Source organism: Dermatophagoides farinae, chromosome 3 (genome assembly GCF_024713945.1).
Source record: "Dermatophagoides farinae isolate YC_2012a chromosome 3, ASM2471394v1, whole genome shotgun sequence".
NCBI classification, from domain to species: Eukaryota; Metazoa; Arthropoda; class Arachnida; order Sarcoptiformes; family Pyroglyphidae; genus Dermatophagoides; species Dermatophagoides farinae.
Genome location: NC_134679.1, coordinates 3,104,760 through 3,131,529, shown reverse-complemented (window position 1 = coordinate 3,131,529; position 26,770 = coordinate 3,104,760). Strand labels below are relative to the sequence as shown.

Sequence of the window (26,770 nt, the reverse complement as noted above, 5' to 3'; positions counted from 1 at the left end):
ATATGTATCTATCATCTGGATCGGTTGATGTTGATAGTTTTTTTTGTGTGTGTGTGTGTTTGTATAAAAGTTGGGCGCCATCAAACCCGATTATACCACCTATACCCAAACACACATTTGCATATATGTAAAATGTCAATCACATAACAGAATGTAATTTCATTCAATGTTCAATGACACAATGTGTTATTAGTAAGAATCAATGAACTTTTTTTTCATAAATTTTCTCTTCACTTTATTTATTCAATATTTGATTGGACGATCCATGTGTGAAATATTAGGACCAAATTTTTTTTTTATTGAAAAAAATTTCACTATCTTGTCAATGAAATAAATGAATCATATAAGTCCAATAACCTTGTAATGAGCAATAACATTCTATCAATGTTTTTTTTTCAATAATATGATTATTATTGTGTTGCCAACGATATATTCGCCACCAATTCAATATTTAATGATTCGATTCCATTTCGATCTAATGAAGTAAAAGAAGAACAAAAAAAATCCCTCAATCAATGATTATTGATTTCATTGTATGATTAATCAATAATATATAACGCATGTTCAAAAAATAATAGAGATGGAACTGTTAAAATATGAATCGAGTTGAATGCACTTGAACAAATGAAAGAAAAAACTAAATGGAAATTGCTTCAACTCTTCTTCTTTGGATATATGGATACATGATGATATATATCGTTGATTGTATGATAGAAATGACGCTTTGTCGTTCAATCCATTCGTCAAATGTTTTCACTCAAAGTTCATGTACCCTCTCTCTCTCTCTCTCTCTCTCGCTTTCCTCCTCTCACTGTAATATGTAAAAAACAGGAAATGGCGCCCTAAGTTTGTTTCACCAAAAAAGCATATCGAAAAAAAATGGTGATATTGACCGACCACTGAAAGGTCGATGTAGCGTGTATGTAGTTGTTTGATTGGTACCAACTAACCAGCCCACCAACCAACCAACCAATTGTGGTCGATCTTGTTCTTGATTTTTCTTTTTTGTCTTGTTTTTATATCGAATAAATGAATTTTAAAGAAAGAAAGTTGAACGAATAATGAAATGATCGTCGTCGATACAAGAGTGAGAGAGAGAGAGGTTATAATTATTCCAAATACATAAGATTCCATTTCAATTTTCAAATCAAATTCTATAATTTAATATCGTTCAAATCAATATATTTAAACATTGAATATGGATTCTTAGATCAATACCATACCAATTCTATCCAATTTTATCGAAAATGAAATCCTATTTCTATCCAAATGCTGTAATATCAATAATTATTATCATCATTGATGATGATGATGGAATAACCAAACATCAAACATCATAGACATTCAACACATTGATATTATGCCAAAAAAAGCAGTGGCTGGTTGATCGGCCAAGATGTTTGCACCGTCATCATCACTATTATATATGATTGAAAAGTCGTTGTTCTTTTGGTTACATACATACAAGTGTGTGTGTGTATTACGAAGAAAAAACCGTTATGCGCAAACTCCATTCACATCTCTTTTTTTCCATACAAAAAAAAAATCGCAGATCCTCTTTTTCTCCAATGGATTGTGATCTATCATATACGAAAAATAACAACAACACTTCATTTCGTTTGGAGCATTCGTAAGTTGCATACATCCATGTTACATTTTTGAAAATTATTCGTTTTGTTTGTTTCTTTATTTTGTTGATGATCACCAACAACAACAACAACAACAACAACAACAACAACAACATGATTATTATTCAAGAATTTATTTTATGGAAATTTTAAAAAAATGTTTTCTTCTTAATTATTTGTCACCATTTTTGAATTTTAAATTTTTCGTCATTTTTATATTTTATTTCCCGTGTTAATGTTTCTCTTGATGTGTAATTACACAGGTGTCTGTGTGTGTGTGTGTGTGAATGTAATAAGAAAAAGAATTACCGCGTGCTTATTATTCATTTAAATGAATTTAAAAAAATTCCTATCCCATCTGTAATTAATTGATACAACACCTGTAGATTCAAAGTGTCCTCTTTGTGTTTGTGTCTTGATTTTGTTTTTCATCCAAATTCTATATGTGATTTTATTCATCAAAAAAAAAATCCTTTAAAATTCTGAGATTATGAATTCTAGATGTGTAGCCTGTGTGCCTTAAATTTGTTGTTTACATTCGATCAATCGAATATTTCGATTTTTATTTAAATTTTATTATCAAAAAATATCGAATAAACTACAACGACAAAAACATCAGTGATATGTTCTGATTGTGATTTTATTGTGAATTTTATTCAATTTCAGAAAAAAAAATTCAACTTATCTAATTAATGAGGAGAAAAAAACTGTCAATCATCAAGACATATGTGTGTGTGTGTATGTGATGTGATGTGATGTCATTTTAATGAATGAATGAATAATTTTCAGCTGTTTTTGATATTTTTGTTATTCTATTCTATAGATTTAAAAACTTAGTGTTTTTTTTTAAAAAAAAAGAAAGAAAAAATTTTAATCCAACATCAAAATAGCATCATTTGAAAAAGGTTCGTATGTTAATATATATATTATATTTACTTGAATATACCTATAGGTTAGTTATGTGAATAAAATCAGAATGTTCATAGGATGATGGTGAAGAAACTTTTTTTTTCTTTAAAAACAAATGGGTGGTTTTTTTTCTTTACTATAATCATCATCATCATCATCATAACCACCTCTTTCTCTAAAACATCATGGTTGTTTCTCGTGTATGTGTGTGTTCGAGAGAGAGAGAGAGAGAGATAGATTATAAGAATGATGCAGTCGATGAACTTTGAGTGGACACCAGCATATTATGCAATGACCAACCAACCAACCATCCAACCAAACAAACAAACAAATTAAATGCGATTCGAATTATATAACAACAATAACACACACACATGCACGCGTGGCGTCAATTGTATCTATTCATTCCACTACCAATCGAATACATTATTTGTATTATATATCATATATACTATACTACTATGATCATTTGTGGTGGATTTAAATGTAGCAAAAAATTGTCAGAAAGAGAGAAAGAGAGTGAGGTGAGTGAACTTGTGTGTTGTGTGTATGCCTCGACGATCAAAACATCCATCGTCGTAAAAGACAAGACGGCCCAATGGTTTGGTTGGATACACGAGCGCACATGGCAAAAAAAAAATCATAATGAAAAAAAAAAATCTCAATGAAACGAAAGTCAACGAACTTTTCACCAAATGTGAACAGATGAACAAACCAAGTGATCTTGTGTATTGGCTGTATGGTTGGTGGTGGTGGTGGTCTTGAGGACCAATCAATAGAATGAATCAAGCAATGAATGTTTAAAAAAAAAAAATCTCCCCTTCCCTGGAAAAAAAATCAAAGAACGAGATCTAGAAAAAGCTGGGAACCAAACGGGACATTTTACGGTCCATACAAATTCATCCGGTCTATTCACAAATCAACACACGATTATTTTGAGATGATGGTGGGATCTCAAGATGATCACTTCTTTTGCGGTCTTTAAGATTATTACACCGTCGTTTTCTGTGTGTGTGTGTGAGAGAGAGAGAAAGAGGGTTCATTCAACCTTTTTTATTTGAATTTTTTTTTTGACAATTTTTATTTTTAAATGAATGAAATCAAAAAAAAATTGTTTATACCTTAAACACTTTTGCACGTACGGTTTGATTTTTTTTTTTTTTTTGACTAAGAAAAAAAATCCTTAAGGTGTGCATTGTGACTATCTACCTATTCAATAATAGTTTGTCCGTTTTTCCATGTTTAATTATTAGCCTGACAACATGTGACAGATGTGTGTTTCGCCGGAGTTTGAGATAGCCCAAGATTTGCAAAGAAAAATGCATCGAACCAGTATTCGAAAACAGGAAATATGGAACACGAAATGAAATGGTGACAAAAAAAATATATTTAAATTGAAGTGATGGAATTCAATTTTTTTCACTGGAAATTTTTTTTTTGTTTCGATAATGACCGTATTCAAAATTGATGTTAATCAAATTCCTAGAAAAAGACCTTTTTTCACTGAGTAAAAATTTTCTTGATTCTATTTATATGGTAAGATGTTACCGACCTTTTCGCTATGATTTATCATTCAACATTTGTTTACAATTCGATCTATAACCTTAAATCCTAGAGCAAGGTCAAACGATTGCCAAGCTATCGATCGATAATGATGATAATTCTTTGCAATATGATAATAATGTATTATAATTCACCTGACAAAAATTGATCATCGTCATCATCAATGTCAATGAAAAAAAGATGACAAATATCTGACCAAAATGACAGATAGATTAGATTCTCATGCAAAAAGGTTTTGTGGTTTTTTCTTTTAGTCTGGACATAGTCTAGCCTCATACTGTCTGTCATGCAAATCATTAGAATCAAAATGAATTATTGTTGATGGTTGTGGTCTAGGGTAGATCTAAAAAAGTTATTCGGTAGTTTTGTTGTTTAGTTCAAAGGTCATTGCTCAACAGCAGACAACAGGTAATTCAAACATAGGTCAACTATATAACAGTCAGACACAGGTTCGTTCAAATGAAAAAAGGCTCTAGTCTCTCAGGACTATCAATAAATCGTGAGATATCTTTTCATTGTGATCAGTTTGTTGATTCATCTAATGTGATCAGATGACCAAAGGCTCAGTAAGTATCGTCTTTAATCAATTCATCAATGATCGGAACCTATTTTTCCTTTTTCAACGTTCAGACTGTTACTGGACAATCATATTTGACCCTTGACCAACTTTATTTAAAACCACCAACGCTTTTTCGTGATGACCCAGAAAAATTTAGGCTTGGTTTCCCTTTCCTTTGTTTTTATGGCTTAAATTTCAAATAAAAAAAAGAACTGGTAAAATTTTGGACCAAGTATTTAAAAATATCCTAAGCAAGCTATATGCTTTGATTAATTTACATTACAAATTGTTCTTTTGATAACGATCTTGGAACTAATTGTCATTTTTAACCAACGTATTACTGTATTTGTAAGTTCGCGCGCTATACTTGAAAAATTATAGAAAAATATCTGATATTTACGTCTTTCTTCGTGACAACTTTCTTGCATATCGAATACGAAAAAAAAACAGAAAAAAAACGAAAATGAAAAACTTGCCTTTTTCAGGACACGGGCAACATTTGTTCCATCATCTTATTGGACGCTCGTGGCACAAAAATCACCATTCAGAATATAACGAGCAAAAAAGGGAGACAGAGAGAGAGAGAGAGTCCGTTATACGAGATACGAGCTCGTGCTTGTTTTTGTTTCTCTTTCTCAATACTTTCGATCTGTATAAACTTGGTGCTATTGACTATCCAGTTGACCAGGTCAGTGACCGGATGACCAATTAAATTTTCTTTACGTACACAATTGCAATGGCTTGATGTTCATATGATGATGATGATGATGATGATGATGACGATTTCAGTCCACTCAATGGATATATTGCTTGTTATTATGTATTCTAATGATGAAAATAATAACGATAATGATTATGATTATGATGATGATGGTGTTTAACACGAGTTACGTGTTTACCCTCAAGAAAAAACATCTTTGTATAACAATGTATAAAATGTTGAACAATATTTATTGGAGTACTAATTTTCATGTTTTCCATGATATGAATTAATGTAATGAGTTAGTGATATTTGTTTTTTTGATACATACACTGATAGGGTTAAAATGAACTTTTTTTTCCATTCGAATCTTTTTTGGTAAAAAATGTGGCAAGGTCAATGCGTGTTGGTTTGATTAGCTCGATTGTTTATTTATTGATTATCTATTGGATATCGATATGAGCCATCACTTTTGTTTCCATTTCTTATTTATCTTTGCCCATATGATTTACAAAAATTGTCATTCATTTCAATCATTAAGTAAACCTATATATCTGTGTGGCCTATTTTTGAGTTTTTTTTTTGTCAGAAAAATTATGCTGGCCATAATAACCCTTTTTATGATGATTAGCTAGTTGTTTGTTGTTGTTGTTGTTTTTTTTTTTTTTTTTTTTTTGCTATTTACAACCACTTGAACAGCATTTACCGTCGATTATGTCAAACACAGAACATGCATTTTATGAAATTTTTTTTAAAAGCTTTTTTCGTTCCGACTTTTTTCTTTTTTTGTGGGGGGATTTTTCCTTCTAAATTTACAATTCTTCAAATAACTGAAATTTCGAAAATTGTTTTTTTTTCTTTATGAAAAAAAGTTATACTATCCGTTATCTCATTAAAATTATCTCGATTATTATGATGATGATCTTGTAGTTGATTGAAAAATCCCAAATGAATTAGTATGGTGTTGATTATACCAGGTAATTAAAAATCAAAGTTGTAGTAAACATATCTCATTAATATCTGGAAAAAATCTAGCTAAAACATTGACTAACAAAAAAAAATAAAAAATAAGTAGAATCCCAAAGTGAAAGTGATGATGAGTTTCATCTTTACCTGAAATGGTGAGATTTACGTGTTTTTTTAAATTTTTTTTTCTCGTAATTGTAATCTTTCACCTTTCGTTTTCATTAGACTAAAAATAGCAATATTTATAACCAGGTTTTTTTTCCAATGAATGATAGATTTATTTCTTTTTATTCAAATGAATAAATATACTTTTTCCAATTCGGATATATCATCGTGTGTTTACTTTTTTTTTGTTTACTAAATCCTCTTGGGATTGGCTATAAAATTACTGTTAACGGATTTTTTTTTAAATGTTATCTACTGCTATTATAATACACGAACACATTGGTACATTGTGTGTGTGTGTGTGTGTAATTAATGGTTTGATGGTAAAGTTTTAATTTTTTTTTCTCTCTCTCTTTTCTAGACACTATTTTTCTATCATCATCATCATCATCATCATTATCATATACTCGACACTATTGTTTTTTTTTACATCGGAAATGTGTCAAGTTTCCTATTTTAATTTATATAATAATAATCAATAATCAATTATCACCATTGTTGAATACTGCACTAACACTAACACTTTTCAATCACATTGATTGAATGTGATAAATATTATATTATTATAAATAGGACCATGATAAATGAATAAATTATTTTCAATTGCATTTGTTTTCAAATGATTATTTACATATATATACTTATTAAACTGTATATATATATAATTATCAAATTCAGATGTAAAGATGTTCTGTAGACTTTTTATGATTCATTCTTCACTATAAAAAGCTATTCCGTTTATAGCAAAATTTCTTGGAAAAAAGAAATGAAATTCAATATGATGAGATTTTTCATTTTCTTTTCATTATGTTACTAGAATTTTTGGATTTGAAAATAATAATGAAAAATTATTTTTATCTGTTTTTTTCTATTCATTTGAATTCAAACTTTACTTTTGTTTCGATTGATTCATCATTGATGTAATTATATGAACGATGGACATCATCATTCCAATCATCATCATCATCATCATCATTAAAAATATTTTTCATATCTCGATAATTTCTTCCTACAATAAATGTGTGATCAAGAGTGTTGATTAAATGTTTTCGTTTTTAATTTTTTGTTTGTTTGTTTACGATTCTCAACTCTTTCTCTCTCTCTCATGTTTGGCATTTTTTTTCTATGGATTAGTGTTATTATTTTGAATTTATTTTATTTTTGTTTTGTTTTGTCATATGGTTAATCATTGCGTTTTTTTTAGAGTTTGATTCAATATTCTATGTATTACATGTGATATAAAATGATGGTGGATGAAATTCTCCATTGATAATTACATCTATCCATAAATTAAATGCAATCAATTTTTTTTACCGTTATGTTTTATTAGGATTTTTTTGTTTTGTTTTGTTTTGTTTTGTTTATTGTTTATTGTTTAATTTTAGGTTTCCTCATACCAAAAAATTTTTTTTTTATCTCTCCATCTTTTTTAAACATTATGGGCGTTCTGTTTGCATCTGTTTTTCATTTTGGTTTCTCAAATCACTTGTTGCCTTGTTGTGTAATGTTTTGATTTTTATTAATTGCTCATCTTTATCCACAAATTCTTTACTTGGATGAAATAACGACAGAAAAAGAGTCTTCATCATTTTTTTTCAAGTGAATCGATGATGATGATGATGATGCAATTACATTACATTACATTACATTCTTCATAATATAAATTGTATATAAACACACACACAAACATACTCATACAGTCAGGCATTTTTTTTTCTAGAAGCCAAAACTGTATATGCATGTGAATGTACGTATTGAGTGAGGTCATTGTCCGATGGCGCCATACAACCAATAACCCACACACACACACACACACATACATACAAACATTGAATCCACCAACTAACTAACCAACCAACCAGACTATAACTGGGCGCCATTGGATTGTAATGCCATAATTTTTTTTTTTTTGCTTTCTTTGGTAGGTTGTTGGAAAACGTAACTTTGTTGTTGTTATTCATTCGATGATGAGTGATACGCATGTGTTTAACATGATTATCGTTTAAAAAAAAGAAAAAAGAATCCAATGAAAAAAAGAAACAAAACGAAAAACTACAGCTGTATTTTGTATACAACCACATTCACAAAGAATTTTTCTGGTTTATCACCATTATCATTATTATATGGCGTCCATTCATTTTTTTTTTTTTTTGTTATCTGGCTTTCGACAACGAAAAGAAGGATGGTTTGACTTGTTTGCTTCTGAATTTTGGCATAGAATAAAATACGATTTGGCGAGGCGACAGAAAACATCATCATCATCACAAGCGATTAGACCTAGCACATAGAGGACATTGACATACATTCAGGCTAGGGTTATGATTTTGTTTTGTATTGTTTGCATTTTTTTTGTTGTTGTTGCTGTTGTTGTTGTTGGTATATGTTGGAGGTTATGTGTTGTTTTATATTTACCGAAACTGCTGAAACCCTTCAACCAGAACATTTGGGAGTAAAAAAAATATGTATGTTTAACAAGCAACAAAAAAAACATGGCGCCCAACTATTATGATGGTGGTAGATAGGTTAGTTTTTTTCTTTGGTATGATGATGGTAGTCATAGGGATGCTTTGAAAAAAAAAATTTTATTCGATGTATAGTGTTGTGTATTATAGAGGTGTGGTATTGATGGTGAATATGTGTTATGATAATGTATATGTGTATAGTGATCATGGCCCTATGATATATCATAGTTGATAGGTCGTTGACTGTATTGTGGCTAGTTGTAGAATTTCTCGGTTCATATACAGATGTATTTTTGGTTTTAACCGTGTTTTTTTTTCATCTGGGCGTAATTTATATGATTATGCGACAAGTTTATATCTGATTTTGGTTTTTTCGCCGTTCTTCAATCCCTCATCATTATATTAATCTGGATCAATTGATCGATCATAATAATGATTACTTATTGTATTTGATTTCACAGTTGGGCAGAATTCCAAAAAAAAAAAACATAATCTACATATATAAATGCAAGTCACTAACGATTAAACAGAAGAAAATCACGAAAAAAACTGTCTGAAAGTTGTTTGTTTATTTAGATTTTCATATCTTTACACACTGAATATTATTATTATTACTTATTCACGATAAGCAAGATTAACTCTTTGATTCCAAATAGAAACAAAGCCATCAATTACTCTAGAAAAAAAAATTTCGATCTGTGATTACTGTGTATTGTCTGTATTGTCAATTGTCTATCTAATAGTTTGATTGATGCTAAATTTAGATTCAAATATACCACAATCATGCATCAAAATTTATTGTATACATAAAAAAAAATTGATTGAATCATTTCAATCACTTTATATTATTGATCGATTCGATTGATGCCATATACTGGAACACCTTTAATCTTGTTTATTTTTTTGTCTTATTTTTCATTGAACAATATTATTCGATAAACTTGTTTTTTTGTTTGCATGCAAAATTCAATGTAATTGATCTAATTTTTATCAATTAATGATATTCATTCATTTTTTCAAAATGAATGAATTATTTTATTGGAAATTCGATATATACAAATAAAATGAATAAAAATTTCTTCATCTTAGAGTTTTCATTTATTTTACTTGATCTCATCACAAATTCAAGGATTTTTTTTTTGTAGACAATATGATATATATAAACAATTTTCTTATGTAAGAAGTGACTAATTTCGAATGAAACTTGATTATTTTTGTATCTTAATACTATATTATTACAATTATAGGGCAAAATATAAATACGTTTGATTTGGCCATGTTTCAAACATCTTCTGTCATTATTTATATGGAATTTATTCACACCATTTATATATATATATATAGCAGAATATTTTTTGTTTATTTACGTTGTAAGTGACTAACAGACTATTTCATAGCTTTGTTTTATAATTTGTTCTACTTTTTTTTCACTGCAATTCCAATCAAACGATCGATCAAAAAAAAACCCGTCAAAATATAATTGTCGTCATTTTCTATGTTTCTGTGTTTTTTATTTATTTATTGACATAACCAAATTTTCTATACTTTATTTACAATTGGTTAATGATGATAATATTATTCCAATTTTTTTTTTGCATCCAATCTTTATCTGAGAAAAAAAAATTGTCTAGCCACCATGATTGAAATCGATTTCGAATCCACACGTGTATTGATATAAATTTTTTTTTACGATGATCAAAAAAAAAAAAAATCCAAATTATGAATTGTAAAATGTTTTTCTTTTCAAATATATAAATATGGTACCACAGTATAACAGCAATAATATTGTTCCATTCAATCGATTTCGAGCCATATTCATTCATTCATTCATAAATTAGGCTCAATATAAACTCGATGATGATGATGATGAACCACCTTCACTTTAACTTTTTTTTAAAAGTATCGATACATTCATTCTCTCATCATCATCGCTATTATCATCATCGAAAAAAAAAGTCGAAATCATTTTCCAAATACTACAAACAATGATTCATTTCCGCGTTCTCTTTCATTCATTCATTTTTTGACTTTCATAATATATCGTTTCAAATGATTCGATGCCGGTGGTGGTGGTGGTGGTGGTGGAGATGATTAAGATGATGTGGATAGTCAAATAGTAATAATAACAACAACAACAACAAAATTGAAGAAAGTGAAAGTTGTTGTTTGAAAACTTTTTCAGGTGTCCGAAATGAATGGAAAAGCAAGCCATCAATCGAAATTGTCATCATCCCATTTTGTTATGGTGCCTGTGTGAGATTTATTTTTAGAAATTCAAAAAAAAAAACAAACCCGATCATACATATATACTTGGAGAGAAAAAGAGAAAGATGGATAGATAGTTTCATTGAGAAACAAGAGTCAGCCAGTTTGAACAACAACAACAACAAAAAGTTGTCCGAATAACGGTGATTGTTGTTGGATAGAGAAAAGAAAAAATGCTTTCGCTTTCACTCATTGAATGAATGACTGAATGAATGAAATGATTAAATCAAAATAAAAGCCTAAAAGTGAAATTGTATGTGTACGTAGTGCGTGGTGCGATATTTTCGGATGTCGATAATGATGATGATGATGATGATGATGATGATGATGGTGGTTGCTTTCTAAGTTACCAATATACAACTAACCAGACAACAGAAGAACGAAAAAAATTCAACCTGTTGTTTCTTGTTTTTTCTTTTTTCTCGTTTATTCGGGGATCGTTGATGACTTGTTTTCGGTCTCTTTCATTTGTTGTTGTAGCTCGTGTATTTTTTTTTCTTCCTTGCATTTTGAAACTCGTGTTTGTAGTTCGAAACCGTTTTCTCTTCATAATGTTAGCCAATTTTTTTCTTCTTACAACAACCATGATGATATTGATGATGATGATGATGGAAACCAGGTGTACCCGAAAATATCATGAATGAATGGAACTCTTTTTTTCATCATAGAATCTCTTATTGTTTTTATTATGGGACTTATATGGGCTTGATTGAATCAAAATGGAACAAGCGGACGTCATCGTCGTTAGAGTCTTTGTGTTCCATTTCGATTCAATCGTTTTGGATCGACACACACACTTGCACGCACACACGCAAACAAATAAACAAATACACAGACAGAGACAGACGACGGGCTGTCTTGAGCTAAATTCAAAAATAGTTACTGGAACACCGTCTTTGATCTTTTTCTTTTTTCTTTTCTAAAATAACATACCTGTTGTTGGAGTATTTTTTTCTGGCAGGACTGTGAATCCTGTTCCGATCTGACAAGGAGGCGAAATCATTCCATGATAATAATGATGATGATGATGATGATGGAACCACACCACATTATATCATTCATGCACGCAAACACGCGTTTTGCTTAACAAGCGAACCGAATAATACAATCCAACAACGGGTCAATTAACTTGGATACGAATTTAATAACCACATCCAAAGCTATGAAATAAATGGGTTGTTGAATTGAATTTATATTCGAATTTTTTTTTCTAATGATTATAAAGTAGTTGAAGTAATTGCAAAAAAAAATAGACTGAATAGAATCGATCAAAAATCAATCAATCAATCTTTGAAAAAAAAAATCTTTTGAATCGATGGATTTCTCTAACTTTTGGACAAAAAACTAATTGTTTGTCCTTATTTATTTGCACTTTTATGAAGAAAGTTTTAACAGTGGTTCGTGCATTAATTTCAGAAATCATTTTTTTTTTTTTTTGACTGACCATGGTATTAATGATGTGAATTTTATTTTGATCATTTCCGTTTTGTACATTACTTTTAAATGAATTGTTTATAATTTTTTTTTCATTTATTTATTTGTGCAGATTCTCCTGGTGACTAAAATGAATGCCTGAATTTGTTGAAGAAGAAATTCCAAACAAATTCTTTTCAAGTGATCGTTTCAATTTAATGGGAAAAAAATGTGGTCGATAAAAAAGAAAAGCATACTAATTCTGAATCCACATTACAATCGATTGTATCGAATATTGAAGATTCATTTGATAATTTTATCATTTTCTTAATAAAATATCGTTGGGTTTTTAAACAAAAAAATAAGAAAATAAAACCTCAATTCCATTCCCTTCTTATTTTTTTTTTCATATTCAATTTGACATTATTCAAATGTTATCCACACAAGGTGTTGATCTGATTGTTAAAACAACAACAGCGACGACGATATCAGCGACAGCAGCATCCGATCATCGTCATCAAAGGCCATTGTATAATATTAGTAATAGCAATAATCATCCACATGAACATTCATATAGTCATAAATTTAATAGGACTGATAATCAATTGTCATCATATCATCAAATACCGGAAAATTTTGAAACTTATTCCGATTTGAATCATACGGCGACTGACGAACAATTTCAACAGGAAGATTTATTGATCGAACAAGAAGAATCTCTATTCATACCGTGTACAGACACATTAGAATTTGACGATTTGGAAAAAACAATGAGCAATAGTACTCAGGTGTCGGCACCACCCGTTCAATTCCTCCAGTCGAACACGTTTGGTGGATTAGTCATGTCCGGGCCTGGTAGTAATGTTGTTGGTCAGGTCAATGAAGCGATAATGGATCATCATCATCATGGTTTATCGCATCATCATCAACTTTGGGGTCATTCAGTAAGATTTTTTTGGTTGTTGTTAGATATGAATTTTATTTTAATAAATTTTTAATTATAATAGGATTTTGCTAATGGAGTTAGTTCGACGACAGCAAATAACAATGGTGGTGGTGCAACAAATTCCACTGCCCAAACAATGATGATCGATGAAAATAATGGTGCAATTACGATTATATCAAATGGTCATCACCACCATCACAACACACCAGAGCTACATGAATTAACGCCAACGGATTTATCCAAATATCTCGACGATGATGATCTAATGGGCCCAAGCTCTAATCTATCGGATACAGTCATGAATGGTGTACATGGCTCTTCTGCAATGAACAATGCATTTGTTTGTGATCTTGATTCATTATTGGATGATCTCCACGCTGATTCCACCCATCTTTTGTTGACTAACCCAGAAAAGTTGCTTTCACAGCACAATGATGGAACCACCTCCACGACCAACAATAACAATGCATCATCAAATACGAATTCCTCTTCCTCATCATCGCCTCCAAGTCAACAACTTCAACATTTAAATCTAAATCTAAATAACAACAGTAATAATGACCAAATTGAAATTCTATCAACAACAAGAGCAACGAACAATAATCAAACCATTCTACTTTCTACATTGTTATCTTCAGCATCATCATCAAATTCATCATCCACATCGACATCATCACCAACACCAACATCAAATGGCAATGATGACGATAATACAACTACCATAATTACCAATATTGATTTAGACATACCAAATTCATATAAAACAAATGAAAATCCCTGTTCATCTACGAACAACACTGCAAATAGTAATAATTCAATGGTCGAAACCAATAATTCCATAGTGATCGTATCATCGCCAACATCTACATCTGCACAGCCACAATTTGGGTCCCAACAGCAACAACAACAACAATCATCAAAAACTAATCTTGCCACAACATCAGTGTCAGCAACAACAACCACGACTACCATGTCGAGAACTATTAATTCCAATTATTCGTTACCATTGGCTCGTAAAAGCCAAACAGTCAATGAAAAACCACAACATCGTCGAATCTCAATCGAAACCCGTGAGCATCTAGGCAAACCAATATTTTCATCATCATCTCGATCATCTAATCGCCAATCATCTCAACAACGGCAAGTGACAAAACAACAATCTCAACCATTACCCGATTCAACAACGCCGACACCTTGTTCATCTAATACAACGAACAAATTGACTGACGGTGGTTCCATTTTACAAAACGCCCTATTACAACCTCGTTCAACATCATCTTCGACAACATCATCTATATCCTCACAAAATTCAAATTCAACCACATCGAATAAAAGTAATAATAATTCCATAAGTGAACATTTTTATAATTTAATGCAAAGACAACAACAACAACAACGCCAACAGCAGCAACAACAACAACAACAACAACAGCTTATATCATCAAAAAATAATTCATGTAAGTGATATTTTTCATTGTGAAAAAGAAATTTTCGATAGATAAATATAGCTATGTTGATGATGATTTGAAATAAACACGTTTTCTGATGGACATATTGTTCTAATTATTTATGGCCAATGGTCACATTGATGCATTATGTATACAATTATTTATCTCACAAGGATTTACAATCTATTTTGTCGTTTTTAATCAGTTTTATTATGATAATTAATTCGTTTCATAGTAACGTGGTAAATTTCAAATTTATTTAATTTTCCTTTCCATCGTTACAAAAAAGAAAAACAATGGAAAAAATGACACTAAACAAGATTATTTTATGTTTTTTTTTCTAATTGATAATGCCTTTTTCTCTTCAATCGATTCGAACACCGAAAGCTAATAAAATCCAATGAATAAATAAAATATCTAAAAATAGCATAATTGGGCGTTTCTATATATCTTTAAACATTTTTCATTTGATCATCGCAAAATCATATAGAAAACTGTTTGTAAATTTTCACATTGTTTGATGCGATTTGAATTTGAATCAATCAGATCCTATCCAATTATTATTATTTTTTTTATCTTTTACATTTAAATCTAATCTGAATCTGATGATTTTTAAAGGAGTGGCTTGTTGAAGTAGAATTTTTATCATTTTTTTCTGTTCCATTGGATTTTATCATCCATATTGAAAGAAACCCTTTTTTACATAATTTATTTTTTTATTTGGTGCACCTTTCTTCAGTCGAATTCCCGAGATTTCACTTTCAGTTTTATTTGATTACATGATTTGATAAGCTAACAACAACAACAACATAATCAGTACGTTTTAGCTACGGTTATCGCTGATTTTCGTTGTTGCTATTTTTATCAAAAGACCATGAAGAGTCTACTCGTGGCTCGTTTGAAGAATACAGAAATTATTAGGAAGAAATAAATTTCACTTTCAACCATAACGTTTTCTCTTTTTCTTTTCCAATTGGATTTGAAAATTTGGAACGAATTACCGCCATGACATGATCGACTGTTTTTTTTTTTTTTTTTTTTTGGTAATATCTTGGACCAGCCCAACAAGTTTCTCTCTATATTCAATTTTTAATTGTAATTTTTCAAAAACAAAAAAAAACATGTCAATAAAGGCCATCTAGCGAACATTTGTTGATCTCTTTTGTTCATTATATTGCTCAAAAGATGGCGCCAAAAAAATGTTATTCATTTTTATACAATTCATCATTGATAGATGGCAGTTTTATGTTCTTTTTTATTTATTTTGATTTTTGTCTATCCCTCATTTCGATTGGTGTCGATCTTTATTGATTTCTTGAATTGAATTTTTGATCAAATCAATCATGTGTGTTTATTTTTTTTTTTTTTTTTTTTTTATTCAATTCATTGAGTTATATCATTCGATGTTAATCTTATGATAGATTTTTGTCTTCATTAATTTATGCCCTGTATGCATATGGAAAATTTTTCTGCTGATTTGTTCTTCTTTTTATTTTTTTCTGTTTTTTTTTTTGTTTTCATTTCAAGATAAGAATCTCTTTTTTTTCTCGCCTGATGAATGAACGAATGAATACAAAAATAAATCAATGTATATCGATATGTGTTTGTTATATATTAAAGAAAATTGCACTCTCTTTTTTTTCTTTCCCTCTCTGATATGGAAAATCTTTTTCCCTTTATAATAATTTTATTATATTCCATATCGTTCAAAGTAAATGTCAAGGTCTCTTGGATTTTTTTTTCGTTCTTCTTCGCCATACTGATATTGGGAAAATCTTTTTTTTTTTGTTATCAATTATAACCAAAAGGTTTAATATGTTATAACCATTTCGATATATAAATATATAAATAATAATCAACAATGATAATTTTGTGATTTACCCATCATTCCCTCTTGAAAATATATCGATCATTATCGATACACATCAATCGATGATTGAATTGATATAATAATTGTGGATATTTTTGAGAAATATTTTTTTTTTCTCCACATACATATACATTTCTGTCTCGATTTTTATTTGCATTTTCTTCATCATCAAAATCAAAATAAGACTTATCACATTTTGTCGTTAATTTTGTTCTTGTTTCTAATCTTATTAGAATTTTTCCCTTTATGAAAAACGACAACCACAACAACAAAAAAAATTGGAAAGAAATCAATATAATATATATGGTCAGACTTAACTGGAAACAATTATTATTTTTTTTTGTAATTTAAGATATGTTTCAAATGAATTTAATCATTTTTGTTTTCTAATTGATGGTACTCTGAATAAACGGATGCAACTTTTTTAAACGTCCTTCAACTTGAACGCAAATGACATTGGTAATAATAATGGCAATGATGTATCCATTGATGATGATGTGGACACGTATTTTCTTTCTCTTTCTTTAGTTTTTTTAGTCATCAAAATAAATAAATTTTTCTCACTAAATATACTAAATAAGACCTTGAGACACTTGTATTCACATGTATGTGATTTTTTTTGTTGTTGTTGTTGAACATAATAAAGAGTTTAAAAGAATTACTACTATTTGATTTGATATTTTTATATCATTTTCATTGACATTTTTATGGAACTTATTCATTTCTCCTTGTAATTTGTAATTTAAATGTCAATAAATTGTAACGATGATGATGTCGCCATAGTAAGCCAATTTTGAATCATCTCGTATATTTCACGTGAATCTAACAATTAACAATCATAGAATCCAAAAAAAATGATATAAATATCACAACATCCAAATGAAAGAATTGAAATTTCTCAAGAAAAACAGAACAGAATTGATGACACAATTTCCTTGGAAACATCATCATTATATGTAAATGATTATGCAGATGGATTATTGTTTTTTTTGCAGAAAGATCAAAAACCTTTCAATCTCTTAAATCTTTGATTTTTGTTTCTCTATTTGTTTTGGTGAGATGCTTTGAATCCCATTGGAAACTATTTCTCAATTAGTCAAAATATTACTGTTAGTTTTTATCTGAAAAAAAGTTTCAACTTGTGCCATGAACACCATTATATAAAGAAAGATAAGAAAAAAATATTTCTCACCTATTTACATGTTTAAATGTTAATCGATGCTTTTTTTTGCTTAAAAAGTGATAAAAAAAAGTTTATTATTATCGAAAACACAGATAATATAATTCATACTTTGGTGCAAGTTACAAGTTTGATCCAAGAAACATAGCAACAACAACACAAACACACACACACACACAACTTATGCATTGTCATACATTGTCATTCATACAAGGACAAGGGCAAGGTCTAACTTAATTTTCCACATTTTCATAGTTTTGTAGCCGATTTTGGCTGTAAGAAAAAAAACAAAACTAAAATAAGATAAAAATAATAATAATAATAAGGATAAAGTCAAGGTAGGACGTTTTTTTTGTTTTCTTTTTTCAGTATTTTCGTGTGGTTGTCCAATTCAAAGCATTTTATATTTTATTTTAGTTTGTTATTCGGCAAACGTTGTTATCAATGAAGAGGTTTTCACTTTTGCTATAGTTTGCCTTGCTTTTTTTGTTTTGTATAAATATTTTGTGAGGGAATGGTGTCTACATTTGTGTGTGTGTGTGTGTAAAGTCACCCCTTTTTGTATTATAATGATGATGATGGTAGAGTGATGATTGATTCATTTCCCTTGACCCTGATCTCTTCCTTTCTCTATGATTGTTAATTTTTGATTTTACTACCAAACATCACGTAGCTATTTTTTTTTTTTTTTTTTTTTTTTTTTTTTTTTTTTGATTGTCGTCTGACAATCGTCTCACATCCTGGCGGTTGAATTAATCAATAATAAAGGTTATTCATCTATTTTTGGCCATATTCACATGCCTGGTGTCAATGTTGATTATATTTTACGTAATTGTTGTTGTTGTTGTTAACAAAAGGAAGGGTTTTTTGAGGATTTCTGTCTCCTGTTTTTTTTACAATCGATTGTTTCTAATATAATGTCGGATCGATAAAATTTTTTGTATTTGAATAGCAAAGAGAAATCATTCTGAAAGGATTTTGAAATTTCCTTTTCAAAGTTTATGAACGTTTGATGTTTCACCTACACTGTCATAGTGAATGAAATTAAAATGCAAGCCAAAAAAAACCTTTTTAGATTTAGTTTTTATTTTGTCTATTAGTTATCTGGGTATTTCTGGAATAACTTGTATGTGCCAGATTTTGACAAGCAAAAAAATAAAAATAAATAAAACAATAACGCTGTTTTGCAATACATTCAGAAAGGAAAAAACTCTTTTACTAGTGTTTTTTTTTCTTTACTTTTATTCCTTTGTTTTCCAATCATTTATATGCAATTCATTAATAAATCGTGTGCACAAAATCAAAATTATCATTTGTGAAAAAAATGTATGATGATTATTGAAGATATGGTGAGCAATTTGTTTATCAAAAAAAAAAAAAAAAAATGAGAAAGAGTGAGAGAGAAAACGTATGAATCGAAAAGAATGGAATTTATGTTTGCCACTTTGTTTGATGAATTTTTTTGTTGTTGTTTGTTGTTGTTGTTGTTGTTTTTATTCGTCGTCGTTGTTTGAAAAATGAACAAAATGTGAATGTCTTATTCCAAAGACACACTTGAATTTCATAAGAAACGGCTTATTATGTGCAGATGCACATATTCACATACAAGTTGTTGATGATGAACATTTCCATTTTAACTGAATGAAGAATCCATTTCTCTTCATTTTTTTCTGGCTTTCTTTATTTTTTATTTTTTTATTTATTTCATACACAAAACAAATTCTTTTTCGTTTGATTTGATCATGGTTGTAAATATATTTTTTTGTATGAATTTTTGTTTCTCCTCATTTATACAATTTTATGACAGAATGCTAAAATTGTTTTGAACCATCTTTTTTTCATCCATTCCTTAATTTTGGTAAACAGATATTCTTACCAAAAAAAAAAGAAAAAAAAACTACAAATTCAAATGTTGTTGCAACAATTAAATATTTTGAACCCGAAAAAAAAGAAGGTCACTCTAGCACTAGCAGATGGCGTATGTTTGTTTTTTTTTTTTTTTTTGGTAAATTAATTAAACCAAAAAAAAAAAAAAAAATATTTGGCCATTAGCATCATTGTTGATTTGATTTGATTGCAACATTTATTTTTTGTTTCATTGCCAAGATTCTATCACGATGATATGATTACAATTTATCCATAATGTTTTTTTTATATTATATAGAATGATATGATATACAAAGAGGAAAAATCCTTACACTATTGTTGTTGTTGTTGTTGTTGAATATGAAATAGTGAGAAAAAAAACATATTTTTTTCTACGAATAAAATTATTACATGTACCATGTGCATGTACATGTTGTGCATATGTTATTGAACTTGAACAAAAACGACTATATCATCATCATCATCATCATATATAATCGTTTTAATCATCATTATTATCATTAAATTCAATTTCATTTATTCATTGTTTCATCAAAATTTGATGTGTGACTTTTACTTTTTACTCCATTTTTATATTATATAGTAATAAGTATAGTAGTGTGTAGCCAACTTTTTAGGTGAGCCATAAAATTTTGGTTTTTTTTTGAAAAAATTCTTATTCTTATTATTATTGATCTACAAAAGCATCAAGTAAATTATTTTCCATTTTACATTTCAAGTGGGGTATTGATAAACGACATTACTCGTAAAGCAATTAGCCTAGAAAACAATCTGTACAGTGTTATATGTTGAAGAAAAAACATTAGCATTTAACATGAATTTCTACAAATTGAACTTGTTGCTTAGAAACTTGGTTGGCCGAGAAAATATTTTTTCTTTTTTTTAACATGGAAAACATTTTATATTGATTTAAAAAATCGATCAAACCGATTTATGAATCGGTTCTTTTTTTGTTTGTTTGTTTGTTTGTATGAATGAACGAAATTGTAAGCCGACACATTTCTTTGTTGTACATCCGTATTTTTTTCACTATTTTTCATTGACGTTGAATTTTTTTTTTTTTGAGGCTAGGTTAAACACATCATATAAAACACACGTATATTAGTCAAATACCCAAACAAACATGAAAAAAATAACGACAATTTTGATTAGCGAAATTCTTTGAATTTATAATGCATACCCTAAAAATACAAACCGGAAAACTGGCGATCCTTGTGCTGTGGTTGTGTCTATTTATCTACACACGCACAAACATATCAAAACAAGTGACAACGTTGTCAGACAAGTAATGTGTTGTTTATTGTTTGTTTAGAATAAATAAACATTACAACAACAATTTTCCAAGGCTAAAGTTCAAGGTTGAAAGTTTAGTTAAGCAGTTTTATTCGGTTCGGTTAATTTTTTTTGTCTGTTTGTTTTATTTGTTCGTTGTGCATATTTGAATTTGTGTGTCAAGTTGGAAAAAAAATTATCATTCTAACATCCATACATACAATTAGTTTACAATTACAATAACTTTGTTGATAATTGCTTAAAATCCTGGTCAATTAAGACAGAGAAAATATATGTGTAAAATGTATCCATTATGATTATTTTGACAATGTTGTATAAACACTTTTATTTTCTAAATTCTTGGTAATGGAGCAACAAAAAAAAAATATTCTTAATTAAAAGAAATTGACAAGCAGAAAAAGAAAACAGCTGACTTTTTTTTGCGAATTTCCAATGTTTTTTGTTGTTGTTGTTTTTTTGGACCACCATAGAGTTATTTCATTTCGATTTCGATTAGTGAAAGTGAATTTATCATTATTTCCATTACCTCTTAGATTCCTATAATAAATTCTGATTCACTGTTATAATTCATGCCCTATTAACGAAATTTTTTTCTTTTTTTTCTTGTGATTTTTGAATTTGAATTCGTTATTAATCATGAATTTTGATTTAATTTCGATATTCGCTATTATCATACAATTTAAACATCTTTTTTTTGTTCCATCTCAATTTTTTTTTGTTTTTGATTAGATTTGATAGATTCAAAAATTGTTTGAAGCGTTTTTATGATAATCATAATAAAAAGCAAATGCTCCAATCCACATACATACATACATCCGCAATAATTACACAAACACAGAGTCATCAAAATATTATTTTTAAAAAAAGCAAGTCAGGATAAATCATCTACACATTGTTGAGTACCCAGATAGAATGTGTATCCTAAACACAAGCCTAAACACATTGATATTTATGCGTGGATACCAAATATCAGGCAGGCAGTCAGCCCCTTGTTGGCATATCTTGCCACCACCATTGTCATTGTCGTTTCTAGCTGATTTTTTTTTTGATATATCATATGTATGTATCAGTATACTGCTTCTGTGCGAATTCAACGAACGACGACGACGACGACGATCATGATTTCTCGATGATTTTGTTGTTGTTGTTGTTGTTATTGTTGTTTTTGTTGTTTCTACCGCTTCCATCATTGATAATGATTTGTTTTGGGGTTCATGGTCGAAATCGGGAGTTCATTCCATGTTTTGCAACAACAACAACAACGACAGCAAAAAAAAACAAGAAAAATATTTTGCTTATGTGTTTGCGTATTTATTATAAGTGTGGTTGGACTTTTTATCATCAGGGAAGGATGGAAAAAAATACCATCCGGATACCACTACTACTTTTTTTGTAGTTGCTGTTACTATCTATATAACCATCAAAAAATACTTTTATATGTAATTATCTAATAGAAAAAAAAATGCAATGCCCAGCCCGTTTGGATGCCTTTACTGTGATATGATATATAAAATGAAATACAGGGTGGAAATGATTGTCTACCCACACAAACACACATATAGATATTTATTTATCATTATTAGTGGTGAAAGATATCTTGTTTTTTTTTGCAAATATTCGAATCTTGTTTGGCCGGCTATGGTCCAGTCAAGTTTTGTATTATAGCAACGAGAAAAAAAAACCATGCAACAATTTTCAACCATTTTAATATAACGAGAGTGAAAATTTTTTCCTTAAGACACACATGATGTATAATGATGATGAATATTTTCTTATATATTTATTTATGGAAATAGAAAATGATTGAACCCATACTCTCTCTCTCTCTCTCTCTTTCCTACACTATCAAAAACAACAACAACAACAATGAGAAAGTGCAAGAATCATAATCATTTGCGTTATAGAATTAATCTCATCACATATTAAATTCGCGCGCGCGTGAATATCATGAGAATTTGTTAAATATTAGAAGATTTGAAAGTGTGAAACGAAATGAACTGCCTTGACTTCTTGTTGCATATGTGTGTGTGTGTGTATTTCCATTAAATATGAACTAACACTGAAATCAGATTTGAAATCAACGAAAAACAACCCGAAAATGAATCCTAAATAGGATAAGAAATGAATAAGTAAATAAAATACCAGAAAAAAAATCATGAGATCCTGTGAATAATAAAGAAAAAAATATGCATAAACATAGTGCTATTATTATCAGACATCAATAATTGGACGGAAAGATTTCCATCATTTTAGGTATTTATCGAAATCCATCACACACACACACACACACACACACGCACCCAAAAATGCTTTCCATCATCAAAATGATTCTGATGATAACACAATTTCTCTCTTTCTCACAAACACACACACAAACATCTCTCTTTTTTGATAAAATGACCAATGAGATCAGGTTAGATTTGTTTGAGAAAAAAAACCATTTAAAGTAAGCCCTTTTAATTTTTTTTCATACCTTTTTTTTTGTTATGAATATGATCAATCCCGTATACTGGTAATTCATTTGGATCATTGGTTAAAAGGCACTGTCATTTATTTAACCTTGTTTTCAAGTCATCAAAAAGATGACTTTGTCAATGTTTAACATGACATGTTCAAAATATTGATGAATAATATAGTCTTGTGGTTCAAGTTTTTTTTTCAACTGACTAATCTCCCCTACATCCAGGTGGTTTTATATATAATAACAATAATCAAGAAAAAAGGATTAATTTTTTTTTTCAACCCTTCACCTCATCTCATCATCATAATCATCATCATCATTCCAATGATAATCATACACATCTGTTTCATTTTGTGAACAAAATTCAAAATGTACATAATTTGAGATTGAGGCACCAAATAAATGTGAATGAAAGTTCGTTATTGGTTGATTGCTATATGTACGAAAAAAGCACACACACACACACACACACACCTATTGTTATGCAAGGAAGCACAAACATTTTTCTCTCTTTTTTCCTTTGCTGATTATTATATGAAAACACACACACACAAGGAAAAGTTTTTTTTTTGTCGTTTGAATTTTTGCTGTTCACTTGCTGGCCAGGGTCTCTCTTATCCCCCCATTCAGATCTCTCTTTTTTCTCCTGTACATCCTTGTCTATGATGATGAGATTCTCTTCTTATATAATACAATAGAATAAAAGACCAACCGACCATACTCTGATTATAAATATAACAAGTATGTGTGTGTATAACCTGATTTCTCACCCGTAATAATAATGAAGAAAAAAAAACTAACCGGTTTCTTGATTATATTTTTTGACGAAAATGGAATGGAATTGAATGATTTCCCGATGATGATGATGATGATGAAAGAGAGAAATGATGTTGCTTTTTTTTGCTTTAGTTCGCATAAAAAATTATGATCGGAAATTTTATTTTTCTTTTTGTTGAGAGAGAAAGCATCACTATTCATCATCATCATCATCATCATGATAATCATTAGAAGAAGAAAAAAATTATACAGGTAAATATAGTAATAGGTGAAAACAAGTTTTTTTTTCATTCATTTCATTTTGAGTTCATTCATTGTGTTCATACACTTTGTGTGTGTGTTTGTGTTTAGACCATATTCCAATTTTAGTCATTGACTCTATTTTTTCTTTCTCTCTCTCTCACTTTTTGCTATTAAGTTGATAGGGTTAAAAGTACTTGTTTCTGCGGAAATATGCAATGAATATGAATGAAAAAAAAGAGAAAATAAAATCCATCTACGCCGTAGATTCTACGGTAATGATAATGTTGATGATTATTTGAAGAAGAAGAAAAAAAAGAGAAAAGATTTGCCCAGGTCGTATACCCGGTTCCGGATGGACCAAAAAAAAACCTGTCGTTGATGTTTAATTTGTCAGGCAGGCTATTCTTAGAATTTAAAAAAAACGACAATTACCTGATCGTGTATATTTTATACGGGAAAACTCTTTTTTTTTCTCGCTTTGCTGCTCAGATGAATATATTAAATGATTGCCCATATGATAATAATATTTGAATTTTAATTATATTTTGTTGCTATTTTTCTAAGAAATCAATTTTCTAACGAACATCCTACATAAGGTTTAAAAAATTGATTTTGGTTTTTTGGCGTTCATTTGGAATAATCATTCGATATACATATAGTAGACATTAATAACAATAACAATAACAATATTCATTTGAATGTCAATGAATTCATTCATCACTATGTGGAAATTTAGCTGGAATGGCTCATTATTTGTTACGATACTATAGTAACGATATTAGAGTATTGAATATTATTTGGGATTCTCAAAAACGACACGTTTTTGTTCAGTCAAGAATCCTCTTTGGATTTTGTTGCCCACTTTTTCTCTTTATCAAATATCTACGTCTATACGAATTCCATTAATAATTTTGACATTCTCTGTATGTGTATGTGTGTATGTTTCGGAGCACAGATGTATTCCAGTGATAAAACCAACCAATATTGTGTATGATGATGATGACGATCGACTTGAAATTCTCTAATTGGACCAGTCCATTTTTTTCCGGAATATAAATGGAATTCAAATACATACACATATACAATCATAGCATCAATCATATAATGTATATATCAATTACAAAGTAAATAGTAAAATCTAAATCGATTGATCATCGTTGTATGGATAAAATTATAGTAGTATTCAATTTGAATACAGTTCAATTTTAAGACTGAGTTTGTTTGTTCCTTATGAACATAAGTTTTCACGAATGGATTCTACCGAAATTATACAAGCAAATTTCCGTACGAATTTTGATGATAATCAGAATAGAGTGAATCCAATGACAATGTGGACCGATCCCTTGAGTCTGGAGCATACAAAGTCGTTACTGACGCGTGACGGCATACCATAACTTGATTGGAAAAAAACATAGTGAATGGACTTGTCCTTTTCATACATTTTTTATCTTTTAATTTTTCCGTATTCTGTTTACAAACAAAACAAAAGGACAAACCGTTCATTGTTTTCCAACGAAACCAAAAAACAAAAATCGAAACGAATAAAAGAAAATTTATCTGACCAAGAAATAAAAATCGATAAGTTTCATTTGAAACAATTTTTTTTAGAATCAATCTACGTTTACCTTTGTCTTTCTTTTTTAGTTTCGTTTTCATTATTACTTGTTAAATTCAACAATAAAAATTCAATTTCATTCGTGAAATGAGTCATCAAGAGGTTATTTAAGACGAATGACATGGACATATGCTCTATCTTCATCAATTTTGTTGTGCTTATATAATAAATCATCGTCATGATGACCATGATTAGACATATTGTCATTTGATGGTTGACATTCTAAATTTCCATTTTTAAAGCTTATGACTTTTTTTCGCAATTGGATAATGTGATGAACAAGCAAGGAATTTTTTTTATGATCTCATAATAATTATCCAATTTGAACTACTGACCATTGTCGCCCACTATCAGATTGATGAGAAATTGTGAAATATATCAAAAAGCAAAAAAAAGAAGAAAATTCCTCTCCTTTAGGAC

General features: G+C 29.3%; 1 protein-coding gene across 3 annotated transcripts in view; it reads left to right on the top strand.

Moving 5' to 3' along the window:
- Positions 1 to 1,455: 1,455 nt before the first annotated feature.
- Positions 1,456 to 26,770, top strand: part of Eip74EF (Ecdysone-induced protein E74) — a 52,224-nt gene continuing 26,909 nt past the window's right edge. For 2 of the 3 annotated variants that reach the window (XM_075729008.1, XM_075729006.1), the window contains exons 1-3: positions 1,456 to 2,533; positions 12,764 to 13,574; positions 13,638 to 15,033. In XM_075729008.1, coding sequence (XP_075585123.1) covers positions 13,062 to 13,574; positions 13,638 to 15,033 — 1,909 coding nt within the window. In that variant the 5' untranslated portion in view covers positions 1,456 to 2,533; positions 12,764 to 13,061. The remainder of the gene's footprint in view (positions 2,534 to 12,763; positions 13,575 to 13,637; positions 15,034 to 26,770) is intronic. The other variant, XM_075729007.1, reaches the window with a different exon arrangement.